At 41.5% G+C, this 23,715-nt stretch overlaps 1 protein-coding gene across 1 annotated transcript in view; it reads right to left on the bottom strand.

Moving 5' to 3' along the window:
• Nucleotides 1-499: 499 nt before the first annotated feature.
• The window catches only part of LOC109935233 (interleukin-18 receptor 1-like), a 45,559-nt gene continuing 22,343 nt past the window's right edge, over nucleotides 500-23,715 (bottom strand). The window contains exons 5-11 of the mRNA XM_048597533.1: nucleotides 23,157-23,304; nucleotides 20,398-20,463; nucleotides 17,282-17,414; nucleotides 12,000-12,145; nucleotides 9,839-9,982; nucleotides 6,250-6,411; nucleotides 500-2,774 (exon numbers count right to left, since the gene is read on the bottom strand). Of these exons, the coding sequence (XP_048453490.1) occupies nucleotides 2,464-2,774; nucleotides 6,250-6,411; nucleotides 9,839-9,982; nucleotides 12,000-12,145; nucleotides 17,282-17,414; nucleotides 20,398-20,463; nucleotides 23,157-23,304 (1,110 nt within the window). The 3' untranslated portion in view covers nucleotides 500-2,463. The remainder of the gene's footprint in view (nucleotides 2,775-6,249; nucleotides 6,412-9,838; nucleotides 9,983-11,999; nucleotides 12,146-17,281; nucleotides 17,415-20,397; nucleotides 20,464-23,156; nucleotides 23,305-23,715) is intronic.

Genomic DNA, 23,715 nt, shown 5'->3' on the forward strand with positions numbered 1-23,715 from the left:
AATTGTAGATTCGTATAAAATAATATCCTCATAGAAAAATCATCCTGAAGAGAAACTCTTCAGCTCACTCTGTAAGATAAAGCAATGGCCAACCAATTGGAGCTTTAAAACTGAAAAAAGTCTGCAGTACAGACTAGAGAGATTTCCAGGACAGTTCCCACTAAAAGTTGAAGTTTTTGGTTGATTAGAAAAAAATCGGAATTAAATAGTGACTTTAAATGTGGTGATCCTGGGACTACTAATACAAAAGAAAATTAAGGGGAGTATAGAAAATGATGCAGGGAAACCGTTAGAAAAGAAAAAAGAAGGGTCTATGAAGTAAGATTAGGAGATAAAGAGAAATAGGATGGAATTTTATAAACGGTAAAAATAATAGACTTAAATAAAAGTAACAACAATTTAAGTAAATAATCTTATACAATGCCTGCCATTCCGGAGTTACCCTCATAAGATAAAGAAGTTTTATCAAACCTTTAAAATGCAAATGTCACCAGAGGAATGGAAAAGTGGAACACCCTGTTAGTTTGATTTAGTCAGGGCCTGGATTATCTCTGAAACCAAATAACCCAGTGAATCAGTACACATTGGTCTCTGGACTAGTAAAAGTAGATTGGACCAGTGGTGTTGAACACCTGGATGCCCTCATTTTATGTTCACATTGCACTCAGGGACAAGTTAAAATGTAAAATATAAGATACTGCTGATTCAGTGAGTGAAGTTTGTTTGCCCTGAAGTGTGCTGTAAATTCCAGTAATGATTATAGCAGCCAGCAAGGCCTGTTGGGAACAAAGGTCCAAATTTCCCAAAGAGTGGCAATCATTGCCAGATTGCCAATCCGATCCTATTTTGCTGTGTTGCAATACAGCTCCACATATCTGGAGAAGATCTGATCCTAGTTTCTTCAGAAACTCAGAGCAGTCTTTTATCAAACAGTTTCCTTGTAGCGCTGAATTGTCAAGGGAATGGAAATCATGCCGGTAATATGTCCGGTATTATGAAGACTCAGCATTAAATCCCTACATTTTTACATTTGATCTCTTGTCATATTAGTCAATGCTTTTGCACAGGTATAACCAGCAGAGCATGATATAACCCACCAAAACAGAATATTTTACCAATGGGTTTGATGCCCTGTGCAATATCATGTAAGATTGATCAATGTAGATAAATGATCTGGACTTGACTATTGGCATTTCCTCAAAAGAGGAAGCACCCCAATGAATCTGCAAATTAATTCTGGAGCACAATATTCTTTTAATCATTGTTAAATAATGTCATTTTATACACAATTAGAGACAGTCAATATAAGCTCCCTTTCATTAGAGGTCCATTGAGTTGACACAGGCTCTCTGGAAAGCAATCCAGTCTGCCCTATTCCCAAAAGGACAGTGTGTCTGATACTGGCAAGGTGTTCAAGTTTAGCTAATTGTGTCACAGAGGGATGAGTGTTGACACTTCAACAATTCACATTTTGAGTGGTGATTTGGTTGAAAGGATAGAGAGCCATATGTTCAAACAGTGTCTCCTGTTAATTGAATCAAACCTTCCATTATAATCACACCACCCATTTTCAACCAAATCCCTCATTTAAACTTACATCACCGTTAAATACTGGAGTCAATTTATTACGTACCTTAAAATGTCGCAATTAATACTTAAATGCCACAAGAGCATTTTATAGGCTCAGTAATAATACTTCCTATCTTTGCTTGAAAAACTGGGATAATTTTATTTACATCAGAAACAAATCAAGTAATTCTTTCTGAAGTCCTTGGCAAATAGTTAAGAATGAAATTAAAGATTATGCTTAGCTGAAGATCCAATTATCCATTGGTTCAGTTAGAAATTAAAAACTCATGGCTCTATTTGATGAAGACCTGGAAGGTTTTCTGATGTTAGAGCCTACATTTTTTCTACAACAACTGCAAAAAGTAGGCTACCTGGTATTTATCCACTTAACTGCTTGTGGGACTATGCTGGTGACGAAATGGTGTTATGTTCACACAAAAATCAACAGTAACTGGACAATGTCTGACTGATATGCTTTGAAACATTTCTGTGAGTCATGTCAGGTGTTCAGAAAATTGAAGATTTCACTCACACCAGTCCATCTCCTTAAGATATCAAAGTTACTCAGTAGAGATCATGAGAGTGTAAATTGTAGAGAAATCTGCCTCAACAACAGGATGTGTTCAAGTACAGTTTCTTGTTCTAGGCTTGAATCCTTATTTCTTTACACTTGCATGTGAGATTATTTTCATATTAGTTAGTTGCCCCTGTAGCTTCATTTCAGCGTATTGTTCAAAATCTTAAATTTGGCTATTAGCAGTGTTGATATTCTTTCTCCAGTAACAGACACTAGGAGATCTGCATGATCTTCCATCTTATAAAACTACAAGGTCACTGCAGTTTCAGATTCTGCTGTCAAAGAATGATTCCTCCATTTTGGGAATATAGAGATGTTTAAATATGTTTTGCTGGCATAAGGTAACGTATCTTCTTCCAAAAGTATGAATTTTGTGAGAGAGATGTACTCTTCCACTTCACTCTCCTGTTTGATCTCAAAATAAGCTGAAGCGACTGTGGCAAAAATGTAACGTCTCTTACTGGATTGTATTCGATAAGGATTGGCTTTATTAATCTGTTGACTAAAGCTTGATGAAGACCTGTCATCAGTTCATACATAGAACTATTTTCTGCCAGACATTCAGCGCAAAGTATTATAATCAATCTTCTACATTTGTTGATGTAGGACAACATATCATTTGCAGAAGCTGTAAAGCAAAATAAACATTTTTAGATGAACAAATAATTTAAATAAACTAGCAACAACTCGGATTTGCATGGTACCTTTAATGTAATAAAATGTGCCAAGGCAGTTCAAGGAAGTTGATGAAGCAAAATGTGTTCCCGAGCCACATGAGATGAAAATAGGATAAATGGTCAAAAGATTGCCAAAGCAGTAGATTTTAAGAAGTATCTTAAGGGAAAATGAAAGGGAAGAGAGGCAGAGAATGTTGTTGAAGAATTCCTAGAGGTTAGGGCCTAGACAAATGAAGACACAGCCCCAGTGATGAAACTAATAAAATAAAGGATTCTCAAGAGGCCAGAATAAGATCAATAACAATATCTCAAAAGGTTGTGGGGCTGGGGGAGATTACAAAGGTGGAGAGGAGTAAGGCCCTTATACTTAATGAGGAGTCAATGAACATTAATGAGCACTGGGATGATAGGTGCTTGTGTCTGGGTTTGAGTATAAAGACACCAGCAGAAAACCTCAAGTTTATGGAGGGTAGAATTTACAAGGCCAGTCAGAACGCACTGGAATAGGCAAACCTATGGATATGGAGAGTTTCAGCAGCAGAGGATTCGGGGCAGAAATGCAGTCAGAGTATATTACACAGATGGAAATGATGGATTAATGAATATAGGATTGGGAATTCAATTCACGGTCAAATACGACATCAAACAAATGAATATTATGGATTATCCTCAGACAGTTATCAGAAAAAGGGATGGAGTTGGTAGCTAGGGAATAGAGTGTGTCAGTCTTCCCAATATTTAATCAGTAAATTAAAAATTTCTGCTTAGCACTTTCCATCAGATAACCAGTCTGACAGCTCAACAACAGTGAGGGATCGAGAAAGTTGGTGTTGAGGCAGAGCTGAGTGCCTTCAGCATATATGTGAAAACTGAGGCAGTATCTTGGTATGGATGTCTATTAGAGACAGCGTACAATGAGGAATAGGAGGTGGGGCTGGGAGAGTGGTGGAAGGGTGGGCTGTCACTGAAGATGATTGAATTGGAAGAAAATTGGAAGAGTATGGTCAGATTGAGAAGGACCAAGAAGGATAGTTCATCTTTTTCATGGTTTCATTGGATGTCATTGGGATTTTGATAAGAGCCAACTGAGCACTGTGGGAGGGACAGAAATCTAACTGAAGGGATTCAAACGTGGGGCTTTGGGCTCAGAATTGGGAGGTGACAGTATGTTCTAGGACTATGCAAAGGCAAGTGAGATTTAAAATGGAGCAATTATTTACTAGAATATTAAGAGATGCGGGCAGTCTCAAAGAGAGAACCATAAATATTACCCAGCATGGAAACCAGGAGGGGAAGTTAGGCGATTAGCAGTCAGGGTGAAGGAGTAGGACTCATAGTCATAGATCATACAGCACAAAAAAATGCCCTTCAGTTCATTGAGTTTGTGCTGTCCTATCTACACTAACCCCACTTTCCAGCCCATAGCCTTGAATGTTATGACATTTCAAGTGCTCATCCATGTGCATTTAAGGTTGTGAGGTTTCCTGCCTTGAATGGACTCCCAGGCAGTGCATTCCCGATTCCCAACACCCTCTCATGGATTCATAGAATCCCTACAGTGTGGAAACAGGCCCTTCGGCCCAACAAGTCCACACCGACCCTCAGAGCATCCCACCCAGACCCATCCCCTTTAACCCACCTAAGCTTCACATCCCTGAACACTACGGGCAATTTAGCATGGTCAATCCACCTAACCTGCACATCTTTGGACTGTGGAAGGAAACTGGAGCACCCGGAGGAAACCCACGCAAAAAAGATTTTTCCTCAAATTCCCTCTAAACTTCCTGCCCTTCACCTTAAAATTATGTTCATTCTTTCTTGACCTTTCAAACAACCCAAGCCTGTCCAGCCTCTCTTCATAACATGGTTCAAATCAGGTAGCACCCTAGTGAAATTCCCCCACACCCTCTTCAGCGCAATCACATTCTTCCTATAGCGTGATGATCAGAACTGTACAAGGTACTACAGTTGTAGCCAAACCAAAGACCAGTACAGCTCCAAAATAACCCACCCCCCGCTCTTACTATCTATGCCATTGCTGACAGGCATGTCCCATATACGATTTTAACCACTCTCTTAATCTGGCCAAATAAAAACTGAAAGAACTGCGAATGCAGTAATCAGGAACAAAAACAGAAGTTACTGGAACAGCTCAGCAGCTCTGGCAGCATCTGTGAAGAAAAAAATCAGAGTTAACGTTTTGGGTCTGGTGAATCTGGCCTGCTGCCTTCAGGGATCTGAGGCCAAGCACCCAAGATCCCTTTGTTCCTCTGAGCTTCCCAGTGGCCTGCCATTCATTGAATATTCCCTTGTCTTGTTCCCTCTTCCAAAATGCACCATTTCACTCTTTTCAGGTTTAAATTCCATATTATGCCCATCTGGCTAACCTTCATGTTAACTAAAACCTCCTTCCTCATCGTCAACCACCCAGCTAATCTTTGTGTCATCAGCAAACCAACTTATCATCCCTCCACATTTTTGTGTATATTATTTATATATATGTATCATGAACAATAAGCAATCGAGCACCAATCCCTGTGGTACGCCAATAAACACTGGCCTCCAGTCATATGAACATCCTTCTACCATGATCCCTCTGTCTCCACCTTGCAATTTATCCTGGATCCCATGTGCTTTTACCTTCTCTATCAGTCTCCCATGTAGTACCTTTTCAAAGGCTTTGATGAAATTCACATAAACCACATGAACTACACTACCCTCACCTACACACCTGGTCATCTCCTCAAAAAATTCAAATTTTTTAGACACTACTTCCCTTGGACATAGCCATGCTGATTATTCCTCATCAAACCCTTCCTCTCCACGTGGAGATTAAGTCTCTCTTTCAGAATTATTTCCAAACCTACCACTGATGTGAAATGAGGTGAGTTTCATGATTATGATGAACTTGGAGAACACATAAGGAAATAGAAAAGAATCTGGAGAAATAGTGATTATATTTTCAAATTTATGCTCTGATGCAATGTGAGCGTCACAGAAAATCCAGGATTTGTTACCCATCTCTTGCTGCATTCATTACACAGGGATGTAGGTGTGAGCTCACTTTTGGATTGGACAGAACTTGCACTTGCTCTTGAAGGGATGAAAGAGGGTGTCAGCACAGCAGAAACAATGGAATACGGTCAAGCTTTTTTGCTCAGGGCAAGGCCTTGAAAACAGAGATGTTGCTAAATAATTAAATAGCTACAAAAGCATCAAACAGAGGGCCAGAAGTTAGACACCTGGGAGTGTGAAAACAAGTTTCAAGACAGCTATTTCCAAGGACAGATTAAATATAAAGTGGTATTGAAGAACAATTGAGAGATATTGATGATCGGCAATAGAAAAACTGGTGGTAGATACCTTTCATTCTGTATATATTCATTAAGTATTATCATTAAACAGAAGAGAATAAATCCATCTTACCTCCTCCTGGAAGAACGTCGCGTTCAAAAATGCATAGTCGGTAACCAAATTTTTCTTCTAGAATTGCAGGTAGTAGTTCCAATGCAAATGTTTCCTCGTTAGCACTGAGAAGAGCATCATTACTCTTAAGGAGCAGCACATACGCATCATATTCCTTACTGTCTGAACATTAAGTTCAAAAGATCAGCATTAGTCAGTACAGTTAGGGAAAGAACAAGAAGTTGACAATTAATAATATCTTCTTCATAAATGGATACAAGGCATTAGGTGGAAATTTTAGTTGCAAATATTTGAATGTTGGAAAAAGTTCAAGTTTCCTGCCCAAATAAACTCAACTTATGACAATGGATACTAACCTATCCATGTTCACCATTGCAGTACATAGCTATGGAAGTACTCTCCCAGGTATACTGCTAGACAATACTGGGTAATGTGGTAGAATACTTTAAAATGCTGATAGGGTCTAATGACATGTGTAGGATGCCATTTGCGATTCTTGGTTTGAAGTTGGCAGGAAGTATGCACTATATATTTTCTGACCAGTACGAGTTTGCTATCCTAGGGATAGGGATGACAAAAGTGAACTTTGCTCACCCACCTATGGTTAGGAAAAGCAAGAATTTCTCCTCACGCTCCACAATACTAATGCAAGAAGAGGGTTAATGACCTGTGTAGACAACCAGGAGGCTGGAAGAACACGGCAAGCCAAGGAGCACCTGGAGGAAGGGAGTTGTCAATGTTTCGGGTATTAGCCTTCTTCAGGACTGGATGTGGGGTTTAGGGGAAGCTACAGATAAAAAGAGATGGGGAGGGGGGTGATAGCAGAATGGTGGTGATGGATGGACACTGTTCGTAGGAAAGACCTGGTTGGCCGATGGGAGGAATGAATCCAGTTGGTGGCTGAAAGGGAGGGTCAATAGATGGAAAGGAAGGGAGGAGGTGGGGCTGGAAAGGGAGCCAAGGGGTGTGTGGAAAGGTTATTTGAAATTGGAGAACTTAATATTGCATCCTCTGGGCTGTAGGGTGCCTAGGTGGAAGTTAAGGCGTAGGTGTTCATATTTGCGTTGCGAGTCACTGCGACACAGGAGGAGGCCGAGGATGGACTTGTCAGAGGGGGAGTGGAGGGGATAGTTGAAATGGGCAGTGACCTGGAGGTTAGGTTGGCCGTTATGGGCCAGGTGAAGATGCTCAGCGAAACAGTCACCTAGTCTATGTTTGGTCTCACCGATGTAGAGAAAACCACATCGGGAGCACCGGATGCAATAGATTAGGTTGGAGGAGGTGCAGGTGAAACTCTGTCTCACTTGGAAGGACTGTTTAGGGCCCTGGATGGAGGTAAGGGAGGTGGTGTGTGGGCAGGTGTTGCATCTTTTACAGTTACAGTGGAAGGTAGCGGGCGGGTTGGAGTGGTTGGTAGGGAGTGTGGCACGATCTAAGGAGTGGCAAAGGGAATGCTCCTTACGGAAGGCAGAGAGGGGTGGGGAATGGAAGATGTTCTGAGTGGTGGGATCTAATTGGAGTTGGCGGAAGTGTTTGAGAATGATACATTGGATGTGGAGGCTGGTGGGATGGAAAGTGAGGACAAAGGCTCCCTATTTTTATTATGTTTGGAGGGCGGGGACGGGTGGTTAAAAACGGGGAATGGAGGAGGTGTGGTAGAGGACTGTTTGGATGACAGAGGGGGCAAAGACCGTTGTTTGAAAAAGGCAGACATCCGGAATGCTTGGGAGTGAAACGTCTCCTCATTAGAGTAGATGTGACTGAGACAGAGGAATTGGGAAAACAAGATGGAGTTTTTGCAGGATACAGGGTGGGAGGAGGTGTAGTCCAGGTAGCTATGGGAGTCTGTGGGTTTATAGTAAATATTGGTCCATAAATGGAAACGGAGAGGTCAAGAAAGGGGAGGGAGATGTCTGAGATAGACAAAGTGAATTTGAGGGTGGGCTGGAAGTTGTTAGCGAAGTCGATGAACTGCTCCAGTTCAGCCTGGGTGTAGGATGCGGCACCAATGCAGTCATTGATGTAACAGCAGAAGAGTTGGGGAACAGTACCGGTATATGTACTAAAGAGGGACTGCTCGACATAACCGACAAACAGGCAGGCGTAGCTGGGGCCGATACAAGTGACCATGGCAAACCCCTGGATTTGGAGAAAGTGAGAAGAATTGAAGGAAAAGTTACTGAGGGTGAGGACTAGTTCGGCAAGGTGAAGGTGGGTGTCCACCTATAACCACCATTCTGCTACCATTCCCATCTCTCTTTATCTGCAGCTCCCCCTATCCCCACATCCAGTCCTGAAGAAGGGTAATACCCAAAACGTTGACTGTTCCTTTCCTCCAGATGCAGCCTGGCTTGCTGTGTTCTTCCAGCCTCCTAGTTGTCTACCTTGGATTCCAGCATCTGCACTTTTTTTTGTCTCTAACCAGGTTAATGACCCCTCGCTCTGTAAGGGTAGGTGCCACCATTTTCTCTCTGCTACGTCACACATTCAGGACTACCTCTCACACTAACTATGCCACTGCACATACCTCTTTATCAACTCTCAATATTGCATGCATCATGTCCATGCCATGTCTCTCACACACCTCATTCTCCCAAACTGTTACCTTTTCTTGCCCTTTGCACATCCTACTCCCTCATTGGGATCCCTTTATCTCCCCTCCTGCTCTTGTATCACAACTAACTACTCTTCCATACACTTCCATCATATTCAATCACACCCCTTGAATCACACCAGGAAATCTTGGCCCAACCACTAGACTAATAATCAGATGCAAATACATGGACATAAGACAGTTGCATCTGATTAGTGAGATTCTGACCACACCATTAAACCCTAAAAGGAAGTCTGACACCCTTTTCACTACCAAGAATCTGATTTTTCCATTTTCATTGTATTTTCACAACTTTCTAACCTTTTCCCCTGCAGTTCAAAGTGGTAGAAAATTCAGTCCATTGTTTCAGGTCGATGACCTCTCATCAGGAAAAGGGTTAGCTAGCTTGATGGAACTGTTAAAATCACCTTGGTGTTTTTCCTTTTTGAAAATCTTTTTAAGGCATATGGGGACTTTCTTTTTGTTTTTCTTCAGGTTTTTGAGTAGGTATTTTATTAATTTGTGGTTCGTGGTTATCACTGGAAAGACCTGCAATATATTCCTCATCCCTAACTGCCCTTGAACTAAATAGCTTGCTTGGCCATTTCAGAGCCCAAGTAAAAAAACAATCACTTTCTATAGATGTGGACTCAGGCAAATGCCAGACCAGGTAAGGATGGCAGATTTGCTTCTATAAATGACAATAATAAAACAGATGGGTTTTCCAACAATGAGAGTTTCACAGTCACCCTTACTGAGACTAATTTTTAATTCCAGATTTCATGAATTGAATTTTAAATTCCACCAGATACCACAGTGGGATTTGAACCCATGCTCCAGGGTTTTTGAGCCACATAGTTCAGCATTTCACAAGAAGAAAGGTGGCGACCCTATCACAGTCTGGTCTAGGTGTTCCTGTTTCTGAGAATGTAGGAAGTATGCTTTGACATTAATCAAAATACAACCGACATATAGGTTTTATTCTTAAAATCTTACCTTCTAAAGATTCATCTCTGGAAATGAAGTCTCTGAAGCAAAGGACAAAATAAACCTTGAACTTGACATATACAACTGTTACAATGATGCAAACAGCCACTGCCATGATTAACAGTAGGACTACTGGAGCAGTGTCACCCTTGCCTATGAGAAAGTAAATTAAATAACATTTGTGATGGTTACCAAAACTTCAGAACATCAATCAGACGTTGCAGCCTGTATTTTCCAAATAGTATAAATAGTATAATACAAAACACTGTGATTCCTGCCACTATATCAGTGTTAATTGAATATATGATTAAACCTCAAACCCAAGACTAAAGTGTATCAGGCAGGAGTGGTTGCTGCAATTCAATATACTTTGGAGATTTGCATAACCTACAGCAGGTACCAGAAGTGCTGGAGAAGCAATAGTAACAGTATACGCCTAAGATCCTCTTACTTACGGAAGAAAATGAGGGAAAAGTAACAAAGCTGGAAGACAGAGGTTAGTTGTGAAGTTGGGTCTGAGATGCTGTAAAGTGCCTAAGTGGAAAATGAGGTGTTGTTCCTCCAGCTTGCATTCAGCTTCATTGGGACACTGCAAGCAGGACCAGGGTGGAAATATAAGCACGGGTGCAAGGTGGACTGTGGAAATAGCCAGCAACTGGAAGGTTGGAATCATTCCTATGGACAGAGTGGAGGGTCACGCAGTCAGTGTTTGGTCTCACTAATCCAAAGGAGACCACATTGCAGAAGGGAGGAGGTAAAGAGATAAGTGTTACACCTTTTACAATTGCATGGGAATGTGCCAATGGGATGTGAGGTGGTGAGGAACTTTTGGAAGTGATGGAGGAGTGAATCAGGCTGACATGGAGGGAAAGACCCCAGCAGAATGCTGACAGTGGAGGGGGTGGATGTGTTTGTTGGCAGTGGTGGTTGTATCCTGCTGGAAGTGACGGAATTGCTGGGAATATGCAACACATCAAACAATGTCTGTGTGAAAAACAGACGTGATTTTTCAGGTGTGAACTTTAATGCAAACTAGAAGATATTATGAACATTTAATTCGGAATAGTAGAAAGAGAAAGTTTAATAATCTTTAGAGACCTTCTGTGGAAATTCTCTGAACAGCATCCCACCCAGACTCAGCCTCTCACCCTATTCCTGTAACCCCACATTTCCCATGGCTAATGCACTCAGACTGCATATCCCTGGACACTATAGGCAATCCACCTAAACTCCACATCTTGGGACTGTGGGAGGAAACCAGAGCACCCAGTGGAAACCCATGCAGACATATGAGAATGTGCAAACTCTACACAGACAGTCACTGAAGGTTGGAATCAAACCCAGATCCCTGCTGCTGTGAGGCAGCAATGCTAAGCTCTGTGCCACCATGTCCTCATCTTTCATCTCTTTCCTTGTGACACCTAATCTCCCGTGTCTATATCACACAAGAACATAAGATATAAGAACAGGAATAGATCATTTCACCCGTTGAGCCTGCTTTGCCATTCAATAAGATCGTGGCTGATCCCACTGTGGTCTTAACTTCACATTCCTGCCTACCCTCATGACTCCCAACTGCTTTGTAGATCTAAAAGCTATTAACTCAAACCTGAATATATTCAATAACCCTGCCTGCACTTTAGAGGATGAGAGATGATCACATTGAAACATATGGGATTCTTAAAAGGTAAATGCTGAGAAGATGTTTGCCCTCACGAGAGAGTCTAGGACCAGAGGGCATAGTCTCAGAATTAAGGTTTGGCCAAATTAAGACTGAGGTGAGGAGGAATTTCTTCTTTTAGAGGATTTAGAGTCTTTGAAACTCCTTGCCACAGAGATCTATGTGGGCAGAATCCTTGTGTTTATTAAAGGCTGAGATAGAATCTTGATCAATGGGGGAATCAAGGATAATGGGGAAAGGGCAAGAAAGTGGGCATGAGGAGTGTCAGATCAGCCATGATCCCATTGAACAGCAGAACAAGTTTGAGGGGTCAAATGGTGTACTCGTGTTCTTATTTGTTATGGTCTTACTTCATCATAAGTGGTAGCATGGACTTGGATATGAATTTAGAACTTTATGACTTACACAGTTAGCATTAACCAGCTTCTGGGCCACCAAAAGCATAAATAAAAGGACACAAAACCGTGACAGCACTACAGGACGAAATACCTTTTTCTAGAAGAATGATGTTACCGATTTGTTGCGTGTCATGACAAATTAAAACACACTTAAAGGCTTTATTCAAATGTTCTCTTTTAATTCTCACGAATACAAGTGTTCTAATCATAGATGCTCTGTTATCTTCAGTAATAATCCTAAAATTCAAAAATATGTGTGAACAATGGAAAATATGAATTATATTAATTAATAAATAATTTTGATAATAAAGTTTCCACTTCAACAAACAGTGGACAGAAGAGAAATGCTAATAGTTACTGACAACAGTAATTAAAAGTCTAAGGATTACAGTTGCCTGCCCATTCCCTCTCAAGGAATGTTCATAAGAACGATGTCTTATTGCCACGGAAATAAGACTCGAATAGAATAGACAAATGACTTTTCCCATTATGCAAGACATTGTTGCTTAAGGAAGGTAACGATTCTGAAAGTGTAAATGTTGGAGACTACTCACGGCTCCACCCAATAAGATGATTTCATAAAGAGGAGTTGAGCTCCAGATCTCAATAAGTGTCTTCTGATCGTCTAAACAATTATGTCTAACTGGTCAACGTAACTTTTATTTATTGCTACCTTGCAAGTGTTCCCAGCCAAGTGCCTCTTATTCTTAAGACTCACTAACAATTCATCCCCTACCACGGTTAACCAAATTGACCTTTAGATTTGATAAAGAGGTGGATCATTGGCAGCACTCTGCTCAACTAGTAGCTGGTAGTGTTCGATTCTGCAAGATCTCAAATGGTGATCAGCAATGGTGTTGTTGCTTAAATACCTCAAGGTAACAACTGTGAAAAATATTCCACTTGACCCAGGATAAAAATATCTTAAACGTTAAGTGAACGTAGCGCTTTAAGAGCATTACCACTTTAAGAATACTAAGCATCATCAGCAGCAAACACTTGACAGACAAGCAATCAGAAGATCTCATGAAAGGCACAACATACAAAGGGAGCACTCCAGGCCTATCCTCACGGTTTACATTGCTGTAAGGTTCAGAACTCTAGGTTCATTCCTGCACTTTGGACAGGTTGCTATCTTGAACTCTTGTTTTCTCTTCTTTCCTAATTGTTTCTCCCTCACCTACAGCTGTCAAATTCTGTAAGATTTCAGCACCTTTTTGTTGACAATATATTACATAACACTGATCTCCGTAGTATAACTCTCACACGGGTTATTTTAGCCTTTCGTCACCGTCTCCAGCATGTGACTACTGTGTCACTTTTCTAGATTCAGGGAAGGTCCCATTAAACCGCGAGATGACAGTTAATGATATACTTTTATTCAAAAAGGGAAGGAAACACAAAGCAGGAAGCTACAGGCCAGTTGGCTTAACATCTCTCATCAGGGCAGTTTTAGAAACAATTTTTAAAGTTATAAGAGAGCACTGAGGTAAGTTCAAGACAATCAGGCAGATTCAACATGGCTTTGTGAAATGGACACCATGTTTAACCATTCTATTGGAGTTGTTTGAGGAAGTAACATATGCTGTGGATAAAGTGGGACCATTGGATGCACTATACTTATATTTCCAGATTTCATTTGATAAGTGCTATATCAAAGGTTATTGAGGAAAATAAAAACGAATGGTGTTGCGTTATTGGGGTATTGGCATAGACAGCAGATCAGCTGGATAACAGGAAGCACGGAGTTGGTGTAAATGGATTGTTTTTCTGGTTGGCAAAATGTAATGTGTGCAATAGGGATCAGTAACGTGACCTCAGAAGTTTATGTAATAAAGCTGAGGTCACCATAGAACAGCTCTCTCATTACAGAGAAATAACTGATGGTGAGTTTAACCTAAAGTCACCACACCTCAGGCAAGGGGAGAGTTTGAGAAGAAGTGTCCTTCATGGTAGCATCAGGCATAGGCATTGAACCCATACTGCTGGTATCGCTCCGCAACACAAACCAGCTGTCCAGCCAAGTGAACTAATCTTGGATGATGGAGCTGAGTGTATGATTGTCACATTTGTTGATGACACAATGAAATGTTGGAAAGTAAATCATGAAGGGACCTTGATCAGATGGCTGATGGGCTGAGGAGTGGCAGATGGTATTTAATTTAGATAAATGTAATGTGCTGCATTTTGGTAAGGCAAATCAGTGCAGGACTTATACACTTAATGGTAAGGTCCGGGAGAGTGTTGCTGAACAAAGAGACTTTGGTGTGCAGGTTCATAGTTCCTTGAAAGTAGAGTCGCAGGTAGACAGGATAGTAAAGAAGGCATTGGGTATGCTTGCCTTTATTGGTCAGTGCATCGAGTACAGGAGTTGACAGGTCATTTGTTAGACCACTTTTGAAATGCTGCATTCAATTCTGGTCTCCCTGCTATGAGAAGGATGTTGTGAAGCTTGGAAGGGTTCAGAAAAGATTTACAAGGATGTTGCCAGGGTTGGAGGGTTTGAGCTACAGGGACAGGCTGAATAGGCTGGGGCTATTTTCCCCAGAGCGTCAGAGGCTGAGAGGTGACCTTGTAGAAGTTTATAAAATCATAAGAGGCATGGATAGGGTACGTAACCAAGGTCTTTTCCTCAGGATAGCGGAGTCCAAAACTAGAGGGCATCGTTTTAAGGTGAGGTGGAAAGATTCAAAAGGGACCTAAGGGGCAATGTTTTCACGCAGAGGGTGGTGCGTGTATGGAATGAGCTGTCAAAGGAAGTGATGGAGGCTGGTAAAATTACCACATTTAAAGGCATCTGGATGGGTATATGAATAGGAAGGGTTTGGAGGGATATGGGCCAAATGCTGGCAAATAGGACTAGATTAATTTAGGATATCTGGTCAGCAAGGAAAAGTTGGACCAAAGGTTCTGTTTCCATGCTGTATGGCTCTATGCCTTTAAGAAGACATAATGAGGTTACTTGGGATAGAGATTAGTTAAATGAGTGGGGAAAAATATGACAAATGGAGTGAAATGTGGAAAAATGTGAAATTGTGCATTTTGGCAGAAAGAAGTAGAAGAAAATCTATTTTCTAAATTGTGAGATATTACAGGCGCCTGATATGCAGAGGGATCTGAATGTCTTTGTGTATGAATCACAAGAGGCTAGCGTGTAGGTACATCAAGTAATCAGGAAAGCTAAAAGAATGTAAATATTTACTGCCAGAGGAACTGAATACAAAAGTTGAGAAGTTATGCGTCAGTTATGCAGGGCACTGGTAAGACCACATCTAGAGTACTATGTACAATATTATTTACCTTATTTAAGGATGGGTTTAAATGTGTTGGAAGCAGTTCAGGCAAATTGATCGATTGCCTTATGAGGACATTTTGGATAGGTTAGGCTTGTATCTGCTGCAGTTTAGAAGAAGTAACTTGGTTGAAAGATAAAAGTCTGTGAGGTGTCTTGAGAGGGTGTGTGTGAAGAGGACGTTCCCTCTTATTGGAGAAAACACAATCAAGGGTCCGTCTAAAAATAAGGAATCACACAATTAAGGCAGAGATAGGTAAAATTTCTTTTCAGAGGGTTGAGAAATTTTGGAGCTCTCTTCCTGAAAAGGCAGTGGAAGCAGAATCTTTGAATACTTTTAAGACAAAGACGGTTTAAGATGATCTTAACGGATAGACTTTTGGTAAGTAAGGGGGTGAAACGTTATGAGATGTAGACAAGAAAGTTGATTTGAGGTTACAGGCTACCATTTATTAAATGGCAGAGTAGTTTCAAGGGGCCAAATGGCCTACTTCTGTTCCTAATTTATGTCTTCTTATATACTTGGAGGTGACCTTCCAGAACCAGACAAGGAGATTCAGCAGTAGATAGTAGGAACTGCAAATGCTGGAGAATCTGAGATAACAAGGTGTAGAGCTGGATGAACACAGCAGGCCAAGCAGCATCATAGGAGCAGGAAGGCTGACGTTTCGGGCCTAGACCCTTCTTCAGAAATGGGGGAGGGGAAGGGGGTTCTGAAATAAATAGGGAGAGAGGGCGAGGCAGATAGAAGATGGTTAGAGGAGAAGATAGGTGAAGAGGAGACAGACAGGTCAAAGAGGCGGGGATGGAGCCAGTAATGGTGAGTGTAAGTGGGGAGTTAGGGAGGGAAGACTTTCCACATCAAGCAGATGTTCACCTGCACATCTGCTAATGTGGTATACCGTATCTGCTGTTCCCGTTGTGGCCTCCTCTACATCGGGGAAACCAAGCGGAGGATTGGGGACCGCTTTGCGGAACACGTACGCTCGGTTCACACTAAACAACTGCACCTCCCAGTCGTGAACTATTTCAACTCCCCCTCCCATTCCTCAAACGACATGTCCATCCTGGGCCTCCTGCAGTGCCACAACGATGCCACCCAAAGGTTGCAGGAACAGCACCACATATTTCGCTTGGGAACCCTGCAGCCCAATGGTATCAATGTGGACTTCACAAGCTTCAAAATCTCCCCTCCCCTTACCTCATCCCAAAACCAGCCCAGCTTGTCCCCACCTCCCTAACCTGTCCTTCCTCCCACCTATCCCCTCCTTCCCCCTCAAGCCCCACCCCCATCTCCTACCTACTAGCCTCATCCCGCCCCCTTGACCTGTCCGTCCTCCCTGGACTGACCTATCCCCTCCCTAACTCCCCAAATACACTCACCTTTACTGGCTCCATCCCCGCCTCTTTGACCTGTCTGTCTCCTCTCCACCTATCTTCTCCTCTATCCATCTTCTATCCGCCTCCCCCTCTATTTATTTCAGAACCCCCTTCCCCTCCCCCATTTCTGAAGAAGGGTCTAGGCCCGAAACGTCAGCCTTCCTGCTCCTCTGATGCTGCTTGGCCTGCTGTGTTCATCCAGCCGTACACCTTGTTATCTAAAGAGATTCAGCACTCCAGTTAGGCCTAAAAGTCCTCCCTGCCTGCATGTAGGAGCAACCAAAGGCCATCCTACAGAGGGATCCTCCGTACTGGTGACCTGGCATAAAATCCATTTTTAGCGCAAAAAAATTGAAGACAGAGCAGCTCTCCCTCACTAACTTTGTACAGCAGACTGCTGCAACTTTCAAGTAGGACAGCCTGTCGCTATACTGCTTCAAGCGTTCACTGACCATCCTTCATTGGACAGAGAACTCATCTTCAAGCTAATAAAACTAATATTATGGAAACTGGGAACAGTTACTGTTTTTCATAGGGACTGGGGCCAGCAGGGCAGCATTGTCTAGATTCTGAAATGGTCCAGATCTCTGTTACTGGTTTCAGGAGGGGAATTCCTGCCCATGGTAACAACAAATAAGGAAGCAATTCAGTGCAAAATAACAATGCACCACATAGAATGCACAAATCAGTACATCTCTTACCTATTATGACCTTCATAGACTTCATCATCTCCACTGCTAATTAAGTAATTGTGATTAAAATTCCAATATAGCAGGCAGAAGTCAGCTGCTTCCTTGCCCATAACAGCTTTGCATTCAAGTTCTTTTTTCCCACCTATTACAAAAGAAGAAACTCAATAATGCAATTACTTTGTTTAGGGGCGTGTGGCCAGTAAAATAATCATTTACTGTTTGTAACATTAAAACAAAACTATGCTAATAATCTAAACGGTTTCAAAAATTCCCAGATCCCTGCAGACTTCATACAGCTAAAAGATATATATTGCGACTAAAAACCTGCGGGTCTTCCAGAAGGACTACAAATTATGTCAGAGCCTTGCCCCAGACTTTGCAAGTTGGCACAATTAGTAGCAGTGATCCTCAATGGTTGCGATCTCAGCTTAAGTGCATTGCTGATTTTTTTGGTTGCACCGGGAATTAAAAATTAGCAGCTGAAAATTAAAAATCAGCACCTTATAGAACAGAAACTGGTGCTAACAATGTTATTATTGTGACAGGCAATCTTTCCCCACTCCCCCTAACCCAATGTTCATGTGTCTCCATTCAACAAGATAGAGTTAAGGAGAAGGGCAATAAGTGACCAAAAATCCAGCTGCAGTTTTCTTCTGTCAGCTCAGGAGCAGGGCCTCAACTTCTGAGTTGTTATTTCCTTCAGTCAGCATTATCCTTAATTGTGGGTGAATCTTATTATTTGAAATAAATACTTTTGATAGGATGATTGTGTATTATGATCATGGTTAGGAGTAAAGAATGGAGCCCTGAAAATTCACATTTATAGGGCAGTGTTTAGATCTTAATGGAAATACAATATGTAGTTAGTAATTTTCAATAGGGCTTGTTTCTGTCATTAAATCACTCACGTTTCAATGCTAGAATCATAAATCACAGATATAAATCTTGGCCTATTGTGGATATACTAGCGCTTTGAAAAGATATACACGTCTTAGGTTCCTCTGCTTTTTCCTCATAGCCTTGAAATGTTTCCCTGTTAGTACATACCCAATGGAGAAGTTGCATTATCCATAGCTAAATAAAAAATAACTGAAAAAAGTGGCAGATTGTACAGTATGAGAGAAACTTAGCTAGTAATATAAAAATAGAGTTTCTACAAGTATTTAAATAGGGAAAGAGTGAGTATGCTAGAATTGCTTCTAGACAGAGAAAATTGATAATGGAAAAATGAAGGAGGAATTTTGTTGCTGGCTTCACTGTAGAAGACTTAGGAAACTTGCCAAAAACCAAAAAGGCAAAAGGGATGGAAAAACTTAAAAATTTAATAGGCAAAAGGTGCTTTGAAAACCAAAAGTCTGACAAGTTCTCAGGACTAGATGTTATGCATTTAAGGTTTGAAAAGAGATGGCTGCAGAGATTTTGGAGGTATTGGCTTTAATCTTTCAAAATTCCTTAGATTCTGAAAGGGTCATCTCAACACATTTTTTCTTGACAGCAGGGGGATACAAAGCAAGGAACTATAGATCAGATGCCTAACATCTGTCAGAGAGAAATCGTTAGAAACCATTATTATTGGAGTTATAGCTCCAATACTTAGATACTTAGGATACTTAGAAAATCACACTGCGATCAGGCAGACTCAACATGGTTTTGTGAAAAGAAAGTTGTGTTAAAATAATCTATTAGAGTTTTTGAGGAAATAACGAGCAGGCTGGGTAAGGGGGAACCTGTATTTGGCATACTGTAGCTATGTTCAAAACTGTTTTCAAATACTGTTATTTTCGAAAGGGATTTGATTTGGCACCACATTGAAGGTTACTAGACTAAATAATCGTTTGCAGCATCAGGGGTACAATCTTAGAGTGGAAAAAGGATTAGTTGGCCAACAGGAAGCACAGCATAGGGATATTTCATTTTTTTTTCAGTTTGACAAGCTGCAACTTGTCAGGATTCAGTGCTGGAGCTACAACTATTCATAGTGTACAGTAATGACTTGTACCTGGGTTCTGAATGCATGAAAGCTAATGTTGTTGATGACACTAAGGATCAGTTAGATATTACATTGCTAGGAAGACAGTTTGCTCAATGTCCAACCCATTTGTGACCACAGGTATTAGAACATAGAACATAGAACATTACAGCGCAGTACAGGCCCTTCGGCCCTCGATGTTGCGCCGACCTGTGAAACCAATCTGAAGCCCATCTAACCTAAACTATTCCATTATCATCCATATGTTTATCCAATGACCATTTAAATGCCCTTAAAGTTGGCGAGTCTACTACTTTTGCAGGCAGGGCATTCCACACCCTAACTACTCTCTGATTAAAGAACCTACCTCTGACATCTGTCCTATAGCTATCACCCCTCAATTTAAACTATGTCCCCTCGTGTTAGCCATCACCATCCCAGGAAAAAGGCTCCACTGTCCACCCTATCTAATCCTCTGATCATCCTCTGATCATCATTAAGAGACATTAGCATGAGTACATGTACACTCTCTCTATATTCATAGATACAAATTGAGATGCCAGTCTTCAGAGCTGTTTTTTCTGTGTTACTGCTAAGAAGAATGTGGTATGGGGCATCTGGTGAGTTAACGGTACACATGCTAGGAAATTTCTCCTTCTTACAAATATATAATTCTCTTATCTTCTGAATGATCCAATTTTAAACCAAATGCAAAACCCATTTAAAATGAATGGGTAAATAAATGAACTAACACCACTGTAAAAGAACAAACAACCATCAGGAAACCGAGGTCAAATGATACTAAACCACAAGGAATTTCCAAAATTTCATTCTCAATCAATGATATCCTACAAGATCTCAGCTCGGGCAGTGTTAAGGATACTTCAGTTGGACTTTATACCCTGGAATTGGAAGAAGATTCGGGAATCTTGCTCATGATTGTTCTCTGATCATTCCTGGAGCCAATTGCACCCAAGTAGACAGGGGAGAAACAAGCTTGACTCAAACCACATTGACTTACACAGGAGGAATGGCTATTTGAGTAAGCTTTTGAAACCTGTGGAACTGTACCCCAGCAAGAATTGCATCACTGGCATAAGAAGGAAGAAAATTTTCAGCGACCTAATATTCTAAAGCTACTCTAAAGCATACATACCAAGTTCAAGCTCAATTTGTTCATCAATGGGATAAATTAATTTTGGTTCGAATGGCTCGACATATTCTGTGAAGAAAGGGGAACATGAAATTTATTCATAGAATTTAATTTTTACATAATAATTGTACATTTAAAAAGAAAATGCCAAGGAAAGAAAAATCAACTTCCGACGCATTGACTCTCCTGCTGTAATTATGCTGGAGGAGAAACCCATCCACCAAGGGCAGAATTGAATGTTGGTGATAGGGGTCTCAATTGGCAGCTGGAGTGCCAGTGGGTATGCTGCGATGCTACCATTGGAGAATTCCAGTGCAGTGGATGCTGGGTCATCGAGTAAAGTTAAGGATGAGATCGACAGATTTTAATGAATAATGGGTCAAAGGGTTATGCAGAGCAAGCAAGAAAGTGGAGTTGATGTTGAGATGAGATCGCCATGATCATATTAAATGGAGAAGCAGGCTTGATGGGCCTAGCACCTACATTCTTATGTCCATCACACATTTACCTGAGCGCTGTCAGGTTGTCCCTAGGATTTAGGGCCCTAGGGCAGAAATCTCAACCTCCCTACACCAACCATGTGCCTCTGGCCAATCAGAGACCAGAAGCTCATCCTTGTTTGCCAGCATCATCTGGAGTAGTGGCACCTGCTGGCAAAGTACCCACCAATGGTCTAGGATTGCCAAGGGCTCCAAGTGACAGGAAAGGGAAGGATTTGGGATCACAAGAAGGAGCCCGGCCACGGTTAGGCATGAAGTGAGAAGGAAGAGGATATGGGTGAGTCTTAGCCAGCTCCTATCAACCAAGCACTTAAGTGACCTTGAAAAAGGGGAACCAATCTGGAAGCCCACAAGTACACCTGAAGGAGTTTTCTTTTATGGGGTCCCGTGTGACAATGATCCAGTTAACATCCTTAATTCTAGCCTGAACAGGAATGCTGCCCACACATCTTCCCCACATGAGAAGGTGGCAGAATCCCGGCCCTCAACTTTCTGTATTACTGAAAGCCTCCCACTGCAAAATCGGCCACTTGGAGAGGCATAACATTCCTATCAAGATGCAAATCCTATCCCAAACTACAGAAAGGGAATAATTTGAAAAATTGAGCTTCACTTCTCCCTTGTAAGTTGACCAGGCCACAACATATCCTTCCAAGCAAAAAGATGACCAGACAAAAGTCCTGAGCAGAATCATCAGTCTCCACTGACAAAGTCACCAATTATCTATTGATCAATTATCTTAGATTTGGTATGGACATTATAGTAGATCTTGTCTGGAAAAGGTTTTCAGAGGGAGTGAGAGTTAGGTGGCTAAGAAGGTCAACTCCTCAAATGTGGACTCAAGGATGATAAAAAGGCTAATGACCTCTCATGGGTGGCCAATATTAGAAGGTGCAACTTCATTTGACGTCTTGTACCAATTGATCAGCTTCCAACCCTGCTCAATGCATCATATTTGTATAACATAACCAACACCACTCCTTGTCACTGTGGTCCCATCTGCTTTGGTCAGATAACCTCACAAACCAACAACTGCCAAAGTGAAACCAATGTCAATACCTTCATATACTCCAGCATTTTAGCTTTGGCAGGCTCCTCATCCTGATACAATACTGCAAAACCATCAACTTTTTTATTTCTCTCAACCAGGGCACAAAGTAGAGAGCAGAACACGATGCAAAGACGTCTACGTCATCTGAACTCTATAGAGGAGTTGGTTGTCATCACGATGGTACTGTCTGCAATGGGATACAAGGCATTCAACATAATGATTTGTTTTTTGCCTTGTGCCTCTTCTCAACTCCCAGTCCACACACTTCCTGTTATCTAGCACTTCCACTGAATGTGATGTGAACCTAGAACACTTTCTTCTCTCTCCAACCGTATTAGTCACATCAAACTTCCACTTGTGAGTTATATCAGCAGGAAGCAGCTTCTGCAATGCTGGGAGGCCTTCTATAGGAACCTGCCCGTCTTTCTTAATGTAGGTAGGGAGGGGATCATTGGCCATTCCCTGGAAAATGTGCCAGATGACATTTTCTCACAGGATGCAAGGGTGGGACCTGAATTTAATTCTGATGTCAGGATTCAGATCCCAAAATGAAATTTTAGCCCTTGGTAACTGATGAAGAGAAAGCTGCCCTCTCAGCATGTCTTACAGACTTTAAAAAAAAATATGACTGCAGCTGCTCAACCACCAACGTAGAGTGTGTTTCCGATTTCATGGCATCCAACCTCTGGGTATACCATTGGGACACCTCCTCCTGGCATTGGCATGGCTCCAGCTGCTACAGGAAAACTCTACAAAACAGAGATAAACCTAAGTTTCCTTATCTAAAACTCTCCCCTCAACTGCACAACTCACCCTGATCATATCCAGATCATTATTTCCCAGACTGTTACTGATATCACCCTTTCTGGAGATATTGCCCTCCGCTGCCATCATTCTCCTAGTTTCTCAGTTCCACAGTGCTACCTGCTCCCAGATGTATGTAAAAAGAATATTCACAGTACATGACAGGGTCATCTAGGTTTAGCTCCTGAAAGGACCCTCAGTGCCAGGTGTCCTTGTCCAAGCTCATGTGGCCTTTGAAGAAAAAGCACAGTTTTCTTGGCCCAAATGAATTAAAAGAATCTTTGTTTATCACAAAGTTTTGAACTCCCACTGGAGACACACCAGCTCACGCCCAAATACATTTTGCACATTGAAACTGTCAGTTAGATTTATAACGTACTATTGATAAGTAATAAGTTAAACTGTACCTTTAGCTGTCAGGTTCAATGTCCTCGTAACGTTATACTGAACTCCATCATTTTGTAAAGGCAGTACGCACATGTAGAGTCCAGTGCTTTCTTCTTGCACTTTCTGAATAGTATACATGTCCCCAGTGTAAACATTTTCCGTGCAATCCTGAAAGATACACAAACACACCAGTGGGTTTTTTTTTCACTTGAGTAATTCAGTGGATATCTGATGAAACTGGTCTTCTGCCCCACGTAGATGTGACCAGAATTGTAACCCATTGCATTGAATATGAAACAAATTGAGCAGGTTCTAAAACAGGAGAAAAACCAGCTCTGCCAAACCTTCATACAAGCTGTGAAAGTAAAAATTTAAGACCAGATCTGAGTGAAAATTACACAGCTTTCTATTTCTTTTATATTTAGCCTGTGGACCAAATAAAGAAAAACCGAAAGAACTGTGGATGCTGTAAATCAGGACCAAAAACAGAAGTTGCTGGAAAAGCTCAGCAGGTCTGGCAGCATCTGTGAAGGAAAAAACAGAGTTAACGTTTCGGGTCCGGTGACCCTTCCTCAGAAC

Source organism: Rhincodon typus, chromosome 6, assembly GCF_021869965.1.
Source record: "Rhincodon typus isolate 14 chromosome 6, sRhiTyp1.1, whole genome shotgun sequence".
NCBI lineage: Eukaryota > Metazoa > Chordata > Chondrichthyes > Orectolobiformes > Rhincodontidae > Rhincodon > Rhincodon typus.